Here is a 17677-nt window from a genome sequence, read left to right on the forward strand (position 1 = left end):
AAGATTTCCTACCGTGTTTTAGTTGCCTTTTTCTTGATTCTACATGCATTTGGTTGCTGTAAACCTTTGACAGTTTTCCAGAGTTCTGACAAAGCTGATCTGACAGTTTCCGCAGTACTTTTTTTTTAGATTGATTTTAGACAGGGAGGAAGAGAGAGGGAGGGATCCCACCAAAACATCAAGGGACCCTGGCCACCATCTCACAAATCAACATCATGATATATTTCTTAAACTTATACAGTAATGTATGTCAATTATGTTAATTGTATGTTTGTGAATGTCACCTCAATTAAATATTTTCCCATTTGTAACAAAACCTAAAAACTTACTGAAGCTAGTAGAATATTTCGATACCTATGAGGCAGTTTTCAGCCCCCCCCCCCCCCCCCATTTTTTTTGGCTCTGGTAATTGGTGTGGTGTTCTTGATAAAAAGCACTTGGCACAGTCCTGGGCACAATATGAAAGTTCCTTCAATGTTAGAGATTATTTTTTTTTTTTTTTGGTTAAGGAAGAATGAAGATTTCCCTCAACTTTAGCCCTGCCTCCAGGAGTGCATTTGAAGCTTTGGTTTCCTTCCTTCATCTTTGTAGCTACATTTATAATTCAGATCTCTCACCTTCCTCTCTGTGTTCTTCCTCATTTGTGTAGCCCATTGCACCGGAAATCCTCACCCACCAGATCCCTTCCTTCCTTCTGTATTGCTCTTCTGGTCTTAAGGTGGAGCCATGTCCCTCCTCCCTCAGGCCCTACAGTGTTTCCTGCTAATTCTTCTGTAGCTTTTTCTCGCTTTCTGTAACTGTCATGGTTGAGGCGAAATAAAGAGAGCCCTGTTTTCTGACACAGGGCCACACATAAAAATAATTTTGCTGCCAACCTTAGGGTACTGGGGTTATACTTTTATGTCATCAGAGGCTACTGAGCTTTCACAACCTATGCACAGGATTTGTGAACAAAAGCCATAAGTCACTATGGCCTAACAGAAGAGGAGAACATCTGCATTGCAGACTGGAAGACAATGGATGGCAGCATGAGCAGTTATGAAAGAATATAGACAGCATGAGTCTAGTTTTAGAACTACATATGAGTAGTATATAGATGTCTAGAATGAAAAGCCTTTGTGTGTACTAATATGCATAGAGAATATACCATGGCCATGCAGCAGGCGCCTAATAGCTGTTATCCTAGGGAATGGAAGGTTTAATACTACCTTTTTGGTGTAAATGGCATATTTTTATGAAAACAATAGAGCTACTTTCATTCTTGAGGGGAAAATGAATTATGCTGTGAGAGGTATGTAAGTTCAGAGGAGAGAAAGTTCCTTGTTTAATTCCAATTAATGGAGATTGTGATTTTAAATTTAGATATAATCCAGAGAGTAGTTTGGTCATGAAAGATTGGTATACCAGTTCTGGAAATACTTATTCCTATTAATGTTTCTTTTCAAAGGGAATAGAATTCCTTAATGTTGGAATATTTGTTGACTGTACTATGAAAAGTCCTACAAAGCAAATTGTTGAAAACAGTACAGAGAAATCATCTTCAGGAAGCAAAGTTAGCAGCCCTGGCCAGGTAGCTCAGTTGGTTAGAGCGTTGTCCCCATATGCCAAGGTTGGGGGTTTGATCTCTGTCAGGGCACATACAAGAAGCAACCAGTAAATGCATAAATAAGTGGAACAACAAATTGTTTCTCTCTCCCCCCAAAAAAATCAATTTTTAATTTTTTTAAAAGAAAGAAAGCAAAGTTACCATAACATGAATCTGCCAGTTGGGCAGATTTTGTGATTCAGGCAACCAGGAAGCTTGTTTTCAGAAAAGATAGCAGATTATAAATACTTGACAGTCTACGAAGGGTAAGGAGATATAGTCTGTATTCATAATACCCATGAACTTGACAAGATCCTAGGGTGGACCATGAAGGTTTGAAAACATAGGAACCAGCCTGGGGCATTCAGAACACAGCAGACTACCTTCTGTTGTCACTCTATAACAAAACAGGGACTTGGGGGGATAAGCAGCCAGCAGGGCACGCCTGGACTAGACATCCTTGTGGTAGCAAAGCTTGGGCTTTGCTAACTTGCTGAGTGAAAAAGGATTAGCCATGGGAAAGGATGCTGCTGAGGGCTCACTACCAATCTGGACAGAAGTGGCACAGAGGCAGAGCTTTGTAGTTTTGAATGTTCGTAAGTTGAAAATGTTTAAGTAAAGATTGGTAGTGAATTAAAAGAAAAAAAAGAAGTGGCACAGAGTCTTTAGTTTGTCTGATGCTTGGAATGAAGAAGGGACAGCGTGTTCAGTAGATTCAAATCAGGAGCCACTTGTATGCGTCGTCAGCCATGACTTCTGCATGTGGTGTCAGTCAGCTGTGCACACACCGTGGGGTGGGGACGCGCCTTGTGGCAGCAGTCCAAGTCAGGGAGTGGGAGGACTATCCTCATTTCTTCTGAGGCTGCAAGAGAGTTGTGTGTTTAGCTGTGGGTTGTTATTTACTTCTGATGTGATTCTTTATATCTTAAAAGTATTGAGATTTGCAAAGGACATATTTGATATAGGACCATTATCCAAAATATACAAAAAAACTTTTAAAAGTCAAAAATAAGAAAGACCCTAATTTTTAAATGGGCAAAAAAGTTGTGAACAGACACCAAAGAAGATATACAGATGGCAGGTAAGCATTTGAAAGAAATTGAACATCGTGTCATTAGGGAATTGTAAATTTAAACGAGATAACACTATACACCTATAAGAAGGGCAAAAACCTAAAACACTGACGGCACCATTGCTGGGAAAATGTGTTAGTGAGCAGCTCTCATTGCTGGTGGGAATGCAATGTGGTATAGCTATTTGGAAGACGGTTTGGCGATTTCTTACAAACTAAACATACTCTTACACTACAATACAGCAGTCACGCTTCTTGGATTTATCCAAAGGAGTTGAAAGCTTATTTCCACATAAAAACCTGCGTGCAGATATTTATAGGAGCTTTTTTTGTAATGGCCAAAACTTGGATGCAACCAAGATGTGTTTCAGTAGATGAATGGGTAATTACACTGTGGTATATACAGACAATGGAGTATTAGTTAGTACTAAAGGGAAATGAGCTATCAAGCCAAGAAAAGACACAGAGGAACTTTAAATGCAAATTACTAAGTGAAAGAAGCCATTCTGAAAAAGCTGCATGCTGTATGATTCCAACTATAGTGTATGATTGTACAAAACCCATATGTACAACACCAGGAGCTAACCCTAATATAAAATATGGAGTCTCTGCCCTGGCCATGTGGCTCAGTTGGTTGGAGTGTCCAGTACACCGAAGGGTCATGGGTTTGATTCCCGGCCCAGTCAGGATGTGTGCAGGAGGGAGACAACTGATCGATGTCCCTCTTTTTCTCTCTCTCCCCCCCCTTCTCTCTCTAAAAAAAATTAAAAATAAATAAAATAAAATATGTGGAGCCTAGGTGATAATGATGTGTCATTGTGGGTTGATCAGTGGTAACAAATATGCCATGCTATTGCAAGATGTTGATAGTGGGGGAAGCTGTGCTTGTGCAAGCCAGGGCAATTTGGCTGTGAAACTAAAATGACTCTTAAACATAAAGTCTATTTAAAGAAAATAATCCAGACCATCAATCTCAGACCTTTTCACAGCTTAGCAGACATCTTGCTCTAGAAACACTGATTGATTGGTGGTAGCCCTAAGGTGGCAAAGCTTTAGTTGCTTTACCACTTGAAATGAATTAATTTTCAAGTAAACGTAACATTCCTGGCTCAGCTGCAGAGTTGTTTACCATGGTGTGTTCATTTTGATCTCTTTCCCTGCAGGACAACCCTCCGTATGATAAGGGGGCCTTCAGAATCGAAATCAACTTTCCAGCAGAATACCCATTCAAACCACCGAAGATCACATTTAAAACAAAGATCTATCACCCCAACATCGACGAAAAGGGACAGGTCTGTCTGCCAGTAATTAGTGCTGAAAACTGGAAGCCAGCAACGAAAACTGACCAAGGTAAGGCATGGTCCTGTGTCCTCTTCTGATGGTGCTCTTCTGGGGGTGCTGCTGTGGGACAGGGGCTTCTCAGTGCCTTCTAATGCCATGTCAAGCACAGTCCAGAGAAATCTTACTTACCAGCTCCAGTGCACACACAAGTGCAGCTGAGGTCCCACCAAGCCTATGGGCATGGCACATCTCAAACTGCTGACCCATGCAGGCATTTGAGGATGCCCTTCCTGTGCTTGCAGCCCAGTAGGGGCACATGTAGATAGACCAGCCCAGTACTTGGTGCCAGTGCAGTGAGGGATGTAGGCATTGTTCCTGGAAGTTTTCATGAGGGATTATGGGGCTGTCTCAGGGAAGGAGAGTGGTATTTAAAGTGGCCTCACAAAGCAGTTAGCATATGTAGTCAGACATGTAGGGAGAAGGGAGGTTGGAGAGGGCCTTCTAGACTAAAAGAAGGATACAAGCCAAAGCTGCCTGGTGGGCAGCAGCAGAAAGCCAGTGGCTCAGAGTGAGTGGTGTGGGGGTGGGGATATAGTCAGACTTGAGGGCTGTGTGCCCAAATGAAAGCACATAGCGGGCCTGGAACTTCCTGGAATTGGATGTGGCCATTTGTGTCCATGTGTCTGGATTTCTGTGTGTAAGCATACATACTCATTTCGGGGGGGGGGTGTGTGTGTGCTTAATTCATTATTGTAGTTGGCCTCTCTCTTGTCCCCTGGAAGTTAATTAGATTTTGTTATGGATTGTGTTTAGTTTTTATTTCCTAATTCCAGAACTTTTTTTGAAGTTCTAATTTTATATTTTGGGTGGCTTTCTTATAAGTTACCAGACAACCACTATAAGGTCTTTTTAGATGAAAGAGAATAGATAAGGCTGGAATTTGCGAGGCTGCAGGTGGTTTTTCAGTGAATGATATAAATAGTTATTTTTCAGTGGAACCCCTGAAAGATGGAGTTGAAAGCCTTTCATGTGGAAAGTTCAGCCTCGGACTCGACACAGCTGAATAGTAGAAAGGAGTGGGTCAGAATGCTGAGTCAGAATAGAAAGATCTCTAGTGGACTTGGCACTTGGTCATGTACAAGTTGATGTTTATAAAAGCTTGACAGAGATTTTTGTTTTTTGTTTTATTTTAGGGACAGAGAGAGAAACATCGATTTGTTGTACCACTTTTTTATGCATTCATTGGTTGATGTAGGTACCCTGGCTGGGTATCGAACAGTGATCTCCTGGATCCTAGGTCAATGCTCAACTGCTGAGCCACCCTGGCCAGGCTTTTTTTTTTAATCCTCACCTGAGAGAGAGAGGGAGAGGCATCAATTGGTTGCCTCCTGTACGCACCCCTACCAGGGATTGAACCTGCAACCTTTTTGGTGTATGGGACAACACTCCAACCAACTGAGCCTCCCAGCCAGGCAAATTGTATACTTTTAAAAGAGTTTATTTTTTGATATATGAATTATATCTCAATTTTTTAAAAGAAAGTAAAGAAGCATTAAAAATTGAGCAAAAATAGCATGAGAAAAGTCAAGAAACAAGGCAAAATTTTATCAGACAGAAAGGTAGAATAAAGTTTTGTTTAGCCACGTGCCTGGTTCTAGTAGATATCTTAGCAGCAGAGCAAGAGCTTAATTTGGTGGTTTAATGAAATTTGTCATATAAAATACAGCCAGTAATAAAGCCAGCATAATACTGATTTTTGTATGTATCAAACAACACAACAACAAAATTATATGGGAGGAAAAAAAAGCCCGGCCGGGCATGGCTCAGCGGTTAAGCGTCGACCTAGGATCCAGGCGATCAGGGTTCAATTCCCGGTCAGGGCACATGCCCGGGTTGCGGGCAGCAGCCGATCAATGACTCTCTTATCATTGATGTTTCTATCTTTCTCTCTCCCTCTCCTTTCCTCTCTCTGAAATCAATAAAGATATATTTAAAAAAAAAAAAAATTATATGGAGCCCTGGTCAGTGTGGCTTAGTGGTTAGAATGTCCTTGCCTTTACCCCACTGCTTCATCTGTGCCCACCATGGTGGGCAGGAACCCTTGGTTGCCCCGTCTCACCATCTGGTGTCACTAATAAGGAGAGGTGGGAGTAGGTGGTGTTTGGATGCCTGGCCAGAAGTACTTTGTGCTTTTCCCCCTCACTCAGGATGGTGCTATTGACTGGTTATGCCTCTGTGCATGACTCAGCCAGCACTAGCATTTGATTCCATTCCTCATAATGCCAGCGTGAAAACATGGGCCCCAGTACAGGAGTCCATGGTATTGGCAGTCCAGAGGAGAGATGCCTTTTTGCTAGGCATGTGGTGCTAGGAATGTGGCAGTGGGAAGGAATGCAGCATTCTGGGAGAACTAGTCCTGATGGGGCCAGGGGTTAAGAGGAATTGTGTGTGAGAGGTGTGGTGGTTGTATGTACCCCATTTCTGAGGAGGCCTGGGGCTCCTGGACCTTCCATACTTCTCCCTCAATCTCCCCATCCCACCCTCGGTTCCCTCATGGTCCTTCTGTCCCAGGGCTAGCCTTCCAGTGCATCTAGGACTTACTGCTCTTTGGGGGAGCATTGTAGAACCCACCCCATCTACTGGTGTGACTTCTGCCTCTGGAATGGACAGTATAATGCCACTGGGGGCTAACCTCCCAATGGTTAGACAGGGTAGTGAAATGAATCTTTCTCAGCTGGTTCAGAAGCTCCTCGGGGTCTTCCAGAGTGGGCTCATTATGCATTTACATGGTGCAGACCTGTCATGCACCATTCATTCTCATACTCACTCATTGAAACTACCCTGAACTCAGCGCAGCTCTGGAACATATCACCCAGTCCCTGCTCTGGAGAAGATTTAGGCATGCACCCATGAGAAAAAGAGAGAGAGAGAGTCAGCCCTGAAGTCTCCAGAGTCTGGGGGAAGGATGGGAGTGACTAGGGGCTGAGACATCCTAAGGGTGTCAATTCAGGAAATTTCCTGGAAGAGGAGGAGGAGGTGGCATTGCTCTGAACAGTTATCCACTGTTGACTGTTGTCCATGACTTCTTCCTCATTACAGAGGAAAGTTAAGTGCTTGTGGTTAGAATTTTGGATAAATTGGAGGCTACTTTGTCTTAGAAGCACGTAGATATAAATCAGTATTAAAGTCAGAGTTGCATATCTTGCCTGGGCCCTTTCTGAGGACTATTGTAACCAGCAATGCCTTCTCCTTTTCTTGGCAGTAATCCAGTCTCTCATAGCACTGGTGAATGACCCCCAGCCTGAGCACCCCCTTCGGGCTGACCTAGCTGAAGAATACTCTAAGGACCGTAAAAAATTCTGTAAGAATGCTGAAGAGTTTACAAAGAAATATGGGGAAAAGCGACCTGTGGACTAAAATCTGCCACGATTGATTCCAGCAAGTGTGAGCAGAGACCCCGAGCAGTGCATTCAGACACCCCGCAAAGCAGGACTCTGTGGAAAATTGACACAGGCCACCACCTGGCGTTTGCTTGTGGCAGTTACTAACTTTCTACAGTTTTCTTAATCAAAAGTGGTCTTAGGTAACCTGTAAAGAAGGATTAAAAATTTAAGATGTTCTAGTTCTGCTTTCTTTGTTTTAAAAATCACTGCTTCAATCTACTCTGAAAGAATGGTGTTTCTTTTCTTGTCCAAATTTATCCAAAATCTTCAATTTACACTTAGACCTTAAGGTTTAAAATAAAAGGTTGTGGTTCCCTTTCTTCCCATGCCCTTTCAACTCCCACTTTCTTGCATTCAGTTTATTTTTCACTCATTCACTTCCTCAGATCCAGGCCCCGTCTCCTCCACAAAGGAGAAGAGACAGCTCTTTCCAGTCTGGTGGCTTCTCTTCCATATTGCACTGCACAGTGTGGGAGTTCATTCAGATTTTCCTGGTTCCAATTTATAATATCCTTTATTAAAGTTTAAAGACAAGCAAACCACCACCACCCCCCAAAAAAAACTGTGAAAAGGGAGGCCCACCTCTTATGTAAAAATCTGGCCAATGTTACCACAATAACATTGATTAAATGGCAACCCTTACGTCTGTGTGTGTGACTGAACTCCAGCCTGGCCCGGCCTGCTTGGGGAGACCCTGCAATATCAGGTCTGTAGCCAACCAGGGGAGGGCCTGTCAGCCAGAGGACACTGCACTTGTGTGAGGAATTTCTCATCGGAGAGGCTCCTGAGGTCAAAGTTTGGCGCTCCTCTCTACAGCCATTTTAGAAGATGTGCTGGTCATTGCAGACAACGCTCAAGCCAGAATGTCCATTTGAAATTCCACGCTCACCTGTCAGCAAGCTCCATCCGAATGTGCCACGGAGCCTATTCTCCACCTCCTCAGTGCAGCAGCCCCACCTCAGCCCTCCCTCAGCACAGTTTGACCCTTTGCGGGGTTGGAATTGGCAGGACTTGGCTATAGCCAGAACCAGTCTGGGGTCAACGACACCCTGCTGACCTCTTCCTTCCAAGCAGCCAGCCAGACCAGCGCAGGAACAAGATGGCCTTCACTCTCCCTCTGGACTCACAGCCTTTGCCGAGTCAAGCTCCACTTGAGGCTCACTCAATAATATCCTTTACATGTGTTTTATATTGTTTTGACTGCCTTTTTTTGTAGAAATAAAAATTGACCTTAGAATTATCCTCAGATGAACTTGTAAGGATTTGAATGTTAATGTCTTTTTCAAAGCAAATGGGACTGTCCCTGAAATAGTAGAGAGTACACTGACAGCCAGAGGAAGCCAGTGGTCCAAATGCCATGTGTCACCAGCTCCGCTTCTGCCACTGGCGGGCTTCCCTTCTTGGCTCTCCAGGGTACTAGATTCTGTGGAGAAATGACTTAAAGAAACTGCTTTGTGTTAATTTTAGTTCTAAAACTTGAGATCTTTCTAGGGCTTATGACCTGTAAGACAGCTTTGTTTTACTTGCGCAGAAATGGGAGTAATGGGGTAGGTTAGGCAGCATAACGTTGTTTAGTTGTCCAGGCTCATGGCCCCTGCAGTGTGTCACTTTCGGCTTCTTTTGTCCTAGATACTCAAGGGGCAGGCTCTGGAGACTCTTGTGTGCCCAGGAGAGCTGGGCCAGCATTTCCACATCTGTCTCATCATTAGCAGGAAGGTGATGATGGACTTTATTGCACTCACACACAGATTTGTAATAAAATGCCAAATTATGTCGAAGCAATCCAAATAAGCCATCGTTGTTGCTTTTCTGAATCCAGAATTATTGCTATTCTTAGAAACCGTCCCATTGCTTCGTGTTTCTACCAGCATAGTTCTACCTGCCTGTCACCCCTCACTTCTCTGTTCACCACAGGAGGTACCTTTGTTAATGCCGGCAGCCCCTCAAAGGACTCAGCCCTGGCATTGGACCCTGGTTTGTCCCTGTCAGGAGAGGCCTGGCCCTGGGAGAGCGAGGCCATGGGTGGTCCCTCCCTAATACCTGGGTGGCTTGCTCCATCCAGCCTGCAGCAGTTTCAGGTGTTCGCTGAGCCCTCAGAACAGGCTTTGAGCATACTGGTGCCCTGGCAGCTCCGCAACCAAACAAGCTGGGTCCTCTGGGGAAGGGGAGGGCTGTCACCACGGCCCGGGCCCACTCAGGAATTCACACCCACCTGAACTGAACCAAAGTGGGCCGGGTCCTCCCCCTCCCTCCCTGCCCCTGCCCATCGTGGCAGAGAATAGACTGAGATGCTGCGATCCCATTCTGCTGCCCTTAATAAAAATGCTCTCCAACACTGGCTTGTTTGCGTGGGTTTTTTCCTTATTGGTGGTGGGCAGTGCCGGGGTCTGCACTCAGAGGTGTGGGAGCGGTAGCTGGGGCCCAGGTCCTAGGGCCTCTGGTTTCTCACAGCTTCTGCTTGCTCCTCTCTTCCCATGACCCAGTCTCCAAAAGAGGCTCACAGAGGCCTTCCCTAAGAGGAGCAGGAAAAGCTGGAGTCCCTATTATTGGGGTCTGCCTTGGGTGTCGGGAAGGGACAGCACCTCGGTGTATTATATGTATCACTTCAGTCAAATCAGCCCCAAAGTAGTGATGATCCACATTTAGCAGAACAAACTGGTTCTCTTGATAAAGGTCGTGGAACTAATGAGGGTGTGCCTGAGGGTGTCCTTAGGCCATTTCCTTGAAGGGTTCCACCCAGAAACCTCTGAGTCCCCAGGACAGTGAGCTGCTGAGGCACTGACTCAGCCCAGGGTTATTTTATTTATTTTTAAAATTTATTTTTTTAGAGAAAGAGGGATGAACATTGATTTACGGATATATTGGTTGCTTATATGTGACCTGACTGGGGATTGAACCCACAACCTTGGCACATTGGGACGATGCTCTAACCAACTGAGCTACCTGGCCATGACATCTAATGCTATTTTTTTTTATCAGCCAACTTCCTTGCCTGTAATGACACCAGCTGAGACCAGGCCTGCCCTGTCAGCCAGGTGTGCAGGTTTCTGGGAGGGAATATTTTATCTGGGGTGTCATTTTAACGGGAAGCAAGGAGTCCTTTCCTTTGATCATCAGCTGGGTTACTCTGCCATGTCTCAGCACTTTATTCTCTGTGAAGCTCAGTACAACCCCATGGGCACCATTATTCTAATTTTACAGAGGAACAAACTAAGCCTCAGTGACAGCCAAGGGCACAAGGCCTGTGTTTTAAGTCTAGCTCCTGTTGAATTCCACCACTGGTCCCTTTGAGCCCAGACACAGCCAGAGTTACCCCCTCCCCAAAGCCAGAGGCCTGCAAGACCCTCTCAACCCTGGAGTTACCGTTTTCTTGCCTTCATTGCTTTCATTTTTGTTTTGTTTTTTTAATATATCTTTATTGATTTCAGAGAGAGGAAGGGGGAGATAGAGAAACATGATGAGTCATTAATCGGCTGCCTCCTGCAAGCCCCCCACTGGGGATGGAGCCTACAACCCGGGCATGTGCCCTGACCCAGAATCGAACCACAATATGTTCAACCGCTAAGCCATGCCTGGCCGGCCTTTTTTTTTTTAAATTGACTTTAGGAAGGGATAGAGTAAGAGAAAAACATTGGTCTAAGAGAGAAACATTGATCAGTTGCTTCTCAAGTGTGTCCAGACCAGAAGTTGAATCCAAAACCTGGGTATCTGCCCTGACTAGGGATCAAACCTGCGACCCTTTGGTGCACGGGGCAACACTCCAATCAACTGAGCCACACTAGCCGGGGCCTTCCTTCAGTTTTAATCAGCTCAAAATATGCTACTACTTTATCACTCCTGTGCCCACAGCAGCCTGACTTCTGTTATCCTCTAGCCCTGAGGATCCTCTGGCAAGGGCCTCAGGGCTTCCTCAGGGCCAAGTCCATAGGCTGGTGGCCTCAGCCCTGTTCTCATCACTTGGCAGCTCCTCTGTCCTCACCCTGCAGGGCAGCCACCTGACCCAGCGGAGAGCAAAGCCAGAGCTGGTCCGAGTTCTTCCTGCCCCATCTGAGAATTAGCTTCTCTCCTTGCTTCCCCCATGTAACATGGAGGAGTGGCAACAACCTGAGGACCAAAGCTAAAGCTGGGACTTCAGTATAGTGCTGGGGCCAGGCAGTACTTGTTAATGGCCAATCCTGGGTGATTGGAAGTGTTTTTGCTTGCAGACTGGGCTCCTGGGGGCACCATGTAGGCCTCATAGGATCACAGCAAAAATGACTACCCAATACCACAGAGGCCATAACCAAGGCCCAGGGATGGAAGTCACTGCCTCTGAAGAGCATTCCCTGACTGGGTTAGGAACCCCCCTTGGCCCCACCCCCCTTCATTGCAGCCTGGATCACACCAACTGTCCCTGTGTAGCAAACAGCTCCTTGTAGACCAGGCTGTGTCCCAGCACCTAGCCCTGGCCTGGCACAGAGCAAGCCTTCTATATGTGACTGATGAATTGGTGGATAACAGTAAACCTCTTACCTAAGTCACCCAGTGCACAGCAGATTTGGAATAAGAAATACCCTTGCCTCCTAGTGGGTGGGCCACCAATGGCCAGCCCCAAAATGGGTCCTGTGCTGCCTGTGGCCCTCTGCCTTATCACCTTCCCTCTACTTAAGAGGTAGACCTTGATCTCCCGATTGTCCTCCCATACTGGCCATACCCCCTCTCATCTCCCCACTGTTAAACATTCATGGTCCCTGGGACTGGTCTGGGCCCTCATCTCTGTTCATGCTTCTCTCCCTTCCTGGGATGACAGTTTCATCTAGCATCTGTGCAGATCCCCAAGTCTCTCTCCTGTCCACCACCTGTCCAGCTGCCTCCTCCTCTCAGAACAGCAGAACCCCCCTTGAGGGAGGTGCCCCTGTGCCTACAGGCTGCCTTCAGGGCCCCCCTACCAGCTCCAGCCAGCATCTTGCAGGAGTGTGGCCAGACCTCATGGGCTGAGACAAAGGGGTGAGGGGGAGGCAACAGGAGGGACTAAACTCACAGATTCCAGTTCACAGTCGTGGATGAAAGGTAGGAGGAAAGGGGCTGTACCTTGAAGAGTAAAGGTCAAGGAAAGGTTAGGATGGAAGACAAGCAGAAAAGAGGGCACTGAAGCCATAATCAAGGATGGGGTTGTAGGTGGGTGGAGGCAGGGAAGAATGAGACCCCCCCTTTACCTCTTCAGAAAGCTGCACATCCCTCAAGGCTGCCTGGGCCAGGAGAGAGTTCTGTTGACACCTGATTTCATGCCTGGCACATACATGAACAGGTAGCTTCAAGGCCCTGCTCTGCCACTCCCACCTCTAGGTTTGTAAAATGGGGACATGCCTTGGCCAGTGTGGCTCAGTTGGTTGGAGCATTGTCCCATACACTGGAAAGGTTGCAGGTTTGACTCCCGGTCAGGGTACATACCTAGATTGCGGGTTTGATCCCCGGGAAGCAACCAATCAATGTTTCTCTCTCACATCGATGTTTCTCTTCATCCCCCTATCCCCCCTTCCCCTTTCTCTAAAATCCATAAAATGGGAACATTAGTGCCTGCACTTAGGCAGTATTACAAGAGACAAGAAGGACCATGTGGTGTTCCATCTGTCTTTCCATCCTCTACAGCGGGTCAGGACTCCCTGTGCTCCCAAGAACTCCCTACCCCTTCCCTTCTGCTCCCTGCATCGCCTGATCAAAGCCACATGGACTCCAGTCACAGGGGATCCACACATCACCAGATCCAGTTGGGAATCCAGGATCCCACTTCCACAGAAGATTGTTCCCCTTGGAAAAATTTAAATGTACTCTTTGAGTTTGCAGAATCTCCTCTGACCTGTCCTCTAGGATGACAAAGGGCTGCTTACTTGGAACAGGTGACTTTTAAACAAAAATTGAGATTATCATATACCTCCCAAAAAGTATCCAGGTGGGACATTCTCCCCCTACACCTCCCAAAAGAATAAAATCTAAGCATGAACAAAATGAGAGTGGAGTTTGCTTTACATATCTTTTCTGGAATAGTGACCTGGTTTGGGCCCCGAAGGAGTTGCTTTTGTCCATAAGTGTGTCTAAGAAGGTTTTCTGGGCACAGTTAATAAATCATTCAAAGTTTACAAGACACATTATTTTATTAATACAGTGATCTCTCCCCACTACACCTAAACAAAGATGCTTGTGTGGAAACCTGAAGAGTACAAAATTCTTCGCAGACCCCAGGCCAAGATGTCACAGGCTGACTAGCCTGCAGCCAAGAGGGCTTGCTGGAGCTCTGGCCACCACTCTGACCTGGGCAAAGAGGGGCCATCATTCTGCCCAGGGAAGTCACAGAACCCACTCTGGGGCTTGGTTGTGGGTTGTGCCAAAGCTCAATCCTTGCCTCCTTCCTGAGCACTAAGGCCTTAGTTCTTGGCTGTCAGGGTCACAGTTGGGAGGACTCCAGGAAGGTTTCTAGAGTGGCTTCACCAGAGACCCCTTCCCCAGGTCTCTTGGAATCTAGGTCATAGAGGGCACAGAGCTGCACGCCATCCTGGGAAAGCTGGTCCTGTAGCGTGGGCTCGGTGAGGACACGCAGCTCATGCAGCCGTTCCCAAGAGCAAGAAAAGGCATCAGGACCCTCACCACAACCTCCCGTGGGAGGCACACTGGGGTAGCCTGGGTGGGCCATCAGCTCGGCTGTCAGAGAGTGGCCCATGGGTGTACCTTCCAGGGCCCGAGCCAGTGCCCCTGACACTCGATGAGCAGACATGTGCCGGCCACAGGTGCTCAGGCCCACGAAGACATCAGTCCACCTGTGGATACCCAGGCATCAGAGCAGGGACTGGTAGGTCAATGACGGGCAGGGCTAGGCCCAGGGCAGATAGATCAAGGGTGGAGACACCACTGGTAGAAGCCTGACTCCCTTTGATGTTGAGAAACGGACTCAGCTGGCCAACTGATCGGCCAGCTGGACCCACTGGGACCTGAGCCAGGCAGGGAACAGGGCACTGCGGTTGGGGGGGGCCTCACCTTAGGCCACTGCGGGAGAAGGGGCCTACAGCAGCCTGGGCGTCACGCGCCACAGCGCACGCAAAGGCGCGCGCGGGAGCCTCGAGCCACGTACAGCCGCCCAATCCGCGCTCCAGCGGCAGCCGCGTGAAGCTCACCCCGTGGGCCTGCAGCGCCTCTGCGAACACTTGGCACACGCCTATGGGCGGGGCACAGTCAGGGAGGTGCGGGTCTCCTCACCTGGGAGCACCTCCCACCCCACCTGGGCACACCGCCCCCTGCCTGGGACCACCAACCTGGGAGCACGTGCACATGCTGGTGCCCGTCCACGTGAGTGGGGTTCCTGCCTAGTAATTCCTGGAAGCGACTCAGCTGGGCCTCCAGCTCTTCCCTCACCTGGAATGAGAGGCCAATAGGCACCTTAAACGTCCGGGAGCAGCTACGGAAGAGAACCCCTCCCTGTGCCTCCCTGTGACAGCTCCAGAACTGGAACCCGGGACGCACGCAGCGCCCGCTCCCGCCCCTGATTGCGTCACGGCACCCTCGGGGAGGAGCCTTGGAGGGGTGGTCCTCCTCCTGCAGCCGCACTTCCGCACCTGGGACAAGGCCACATCTTTAGCTGCCACCGCCTCCCGGAATCCCATCTTGCCCAGGAAGAAGCCTTCGGGGCTGAGCAGCGACGAGGCGCCGCGGCGGGCCGGGCCCACCGGGAGGCCCTCGGACAGGTTGGCGTGGAGTCCCGTGGGGATCTGGTGCCTGAGGGTGGAACGCGAGCGGGAGCGTTGGCGGCCGCGGAGTAGCCGCGCCCCAGTCCCGCCCTGACTCTGTAGGGGGTCACTCCTCACCTGCGGGCCAGTTCCGCAGCGCTCTCCGCCGTCGCGCCGTTGACCAGTAGGGACACGCTGGTCACAGCCCCGGCCAGGAAGGCCTCTACGATGCCCTCATCCCGCCGCGGGCAGTAACCAAAGTCATCCGCAGTAACCACGAGCCGCACGCGCGGCCAAGCCATCTCTGCGTGTGCGGGCGGCTGGGGACCTGAGGCTTGGGAGTGGACCAGCCCAGGCCCCGCCCTTAAACGCAGCCAGAGGCCCCACCCCGACGCGTCTGCGCTTCGCCTTTGTTCTGGCCACCTAGCGGTCCTGCTGTGGCCCTGCAACGACCTCCCACCTCTACCCAGGGGACTCCAACCTCACCAGACCGCCGCTGGATTTATTGCTACGCGAAACTTTCAGTGACTGCAAAAATGATATTTAACATGAAAAATGCAGAAAAGAAAACCTGAAGGAAGAAATCTCTTACCCTTCCCAGAGATGATCTCTGTTAACTTTCTGGGTATAGTGTCCTTCCAGTATTTTCGCTAAGCAAACAGACACCCAATTCTTTTTCTCTCCCACCCCAAGTTTCGAGAAATAATTATCAAATCAATGTTATCTCATTTTTGTAATGTTTAATTTTTTATAATGACTATGAACTTTTTCATGTTTTTATTAGCTCTTTATATTTATTCTCTTTCGTGTTGCCTGTTTGTCTTTTTCTGATTTTTTTTAAGAAAGAGGCTTTGTGTGTGTGTGTGATTTGTAAAAGCGCTGAACAATAAAATGAAAGAAAAATGTAATACCAATGGCTTCATTTGAGAAAGCATTAGCCCCTGCTTCTATCTGTTGAGCTCTGTGCCAGGCTAATTTTACATTCATCGCCTCCTTTTTTTCTCTGTGGTCCAGAAAAGCTTTCCTTACCCATGACTGTATAAATAGTCTCGTTGATAACCAGGGTTTTCATTATGATGTGACTGTCTTCCATTTCCCAATGGGAAATGCAGCATTTGTGTTCAGCCTATGACATTGATGATGTCTTTTCTGTTTACCAATTTGTTTTATAGATGAAGAAACTGAGGTTCAGAGAAGGGCACTTTCTTCCCTAAAGTGGCCCAGGAGTAGTGGAGCTGGGACTACCTCCGAAGCTCTGAGCCTGCTTCTGGGTCTGCTCTGTTCCTTTAGGCCCTGCCTGCCCCTAGGTTGGGGCAGGGAGGAAAGCTGAGCTGGAGAATAACAAATTATACCAATTTCTGTGACCGCAGTGCAAGAATTGGAGGCCTGAAAGAGTTCACTGAGCTCCTGGGATAAGGACTGCTGTGTTCCAATGTGATTATTAAATCGTCGGGCCTCTCCCTGGCCAGTGTGGCTCAGTTGGTTGAGCGTGGTCCAGTGCAGGGAGAGATCCCAATTCCATTCCCCATCAGGCACATGCCCCTGTTGTGGGCTCGATCCCCAGTAGGGGGTGTGCAGGAGACAGCAACCAATGTTTCTCTCCCCATATCTCTCTAAAATCAATAAAAACAGATTTTTAAGAAATCGTCGGGCCTCAATCAACCAGCATTCTCCACTAGGAAGCTGATCCTGAAAAGGCCAAGTGTCCGAAGATTGGAAGGAGGGAATTGACATTTACTGAGCATCTATTCTAGTACTACTAAGTGGTATTAGAAATATTAGATATCATGGGTGAGCGCCTCAGTTCCTACCTCTAAGGAGGCCATCTGGTAGACAAATAAGTAACAAAGTGTGGCAGAATCTGGGACGGAGGTTGCGATCATTCTGTTGGGAAAAGGTGGGTGAGTCTTTTAGGAAGGCTTCTCTGAGATGGGACACCTGGGAGGGGGACTGCATGAGGAGTTTACCAGGCAGAGGGGGAGAAGAGGCAAAGCTATATGGGGATCAAATGGGGTGCCGGGTGTGTTGTATGGAAATTTAATCTCCATACTCCCATGTGGGAGGACATTCAATTCCATTTATAGAGGAGCAGAGGATCAGAGAGGCTGAGTCTACAGGCAGGAAACAGCAGAGGGGGGAATTGAAGCTGGATGTGGGAATGAGAGCCGGGACTCTTTCCACTGCGCTCAGGCGGACTGCAGAAGGAAGAGGGCTCGAGACAGACCCTGGGGTTGTCCACACTGGGCGAGAGGAGGATACTGGAAAGAAGAGCAGGAGGCCCAGGACGACGCAGGGTCCTGAGGGGAGCCGAAGAATGTGCTTGTGTCACCAGAGGAGACTTTGACTTTGTCCCTTAGGCTTCCCTCAGGGCAGATATGGAGGAGGGATCACAGCCTCACTCGCAGCTCCGAACTTGGGAGTGGCAGAGCCGGAGGAAATAGGGGAGGGGCCAATGTGGGCCCCGCCCACAACCTTTGTGTCGGGGGAGCTAGAGAAAGAGCGCCCGTCGACAGCCAATCAAGATGCCGCATGCAAATGAGCAAGCGGGGTGGTCTCCGGGCTACCCAGAGCACAGTCGCGCTGCCCTCCAGCGGGCGCAGAT

General features: G+C 48.2%; 2 protein-coding genes across 6 annotated transcripts in view; one reads left to right on the forward strand and one right to left on the reverse strand.

Annotated features, from left to right (window-relative positions):
* The window catches only part of UBE2L3 (ubiquitin conjugating enzyme E2 L3), a 31901-nt gene extending 23280 nt beyond the window's left edge, over positions 1-8621 (forward strand). For all 5 annotated transcript variants that reach the window (XM_087828583.1, XM_087828584.1, XM_016204324.2 and 2 more), the window contains exons 3-4: positions 3821-4007; positions 7201-8621. In XM_087828583.1, coding sequence (XP_087684709.1) covers positions 3821-4007; positions 7201-7355 — 342 coding nt within the window. In that variant the 3' untranslated portion in view covers positions 7356-8621. The remainder of the gene's footprint in view (positions 1-3820; positions 4008-7200) is intronic.
* Positions 8622-13493: 4872 nt separating this feature from the next.
* YDJC (YdjC chitooligosaccharide deacetylase homolog) lies at positions 13494-15420 on the reverse strand. Its single transcript, XM_016204321.2, has 5 exons — positions 15214-15420; positions 14965-15124; positions 14665-14764; positions 14390-14567; positions 13494-14172 (listed from the first exon to the last, which is right to left on the reverse strand). The coding sequence occupies exons 1-5, from the start codon at positions 15375-15377 to the stop codon at positions 13803-13805; spliced, it is 972 nt and encodes a 323-aa protein (XP_016059807.2). The 5' UTR covers positions 15378-15420; the 3' UTR covers positions 13494-13802.
* Between the last annotated feature and the right edge of the window lie 2257 nt (positions 15421-17677).

The sequence above is a fragment of the Miniopterus natalensis genome, chromosome 20 (assembly GCF_054644295.1).
Source record: "Miniopterus natalensis isolate mMinNat1 chromosome 20, mMinNat1.hap1, whole genome shotgun sequence".
Lineage (NCBI taxonomy): Eukaryota > Metazoa > Chordata > Mammalia > Chiroptera > Miniopteridae > Miniopterus > Miniopterus natalensis.

Bases quoted from the DNA above. Each gene is read 5' to 3' on its own strand.
- YDJC (XM_016204321.2), bottom strand. From the start codon at position 15,377: ATGGCTTGGCCGCGCGTGCGGCTCGTGGTTACTGCGGATGACTTTGGT. The intron at 14,765-14,964 runs GTGCGGAAGTGC...CTCTCATTCCAG, and splicing joins AAGATGTGGCCTTGTCCCAG to GTGAGGGAAGAGCTGGAGGC. The intron at 14,173-14,389 runs GTGAGGCCCCCC...GGGTATCCACAG, and splicing joins TTCTCCCGCAGTGGCCTAAG to GTGGACTGATGTCTTCGTGG.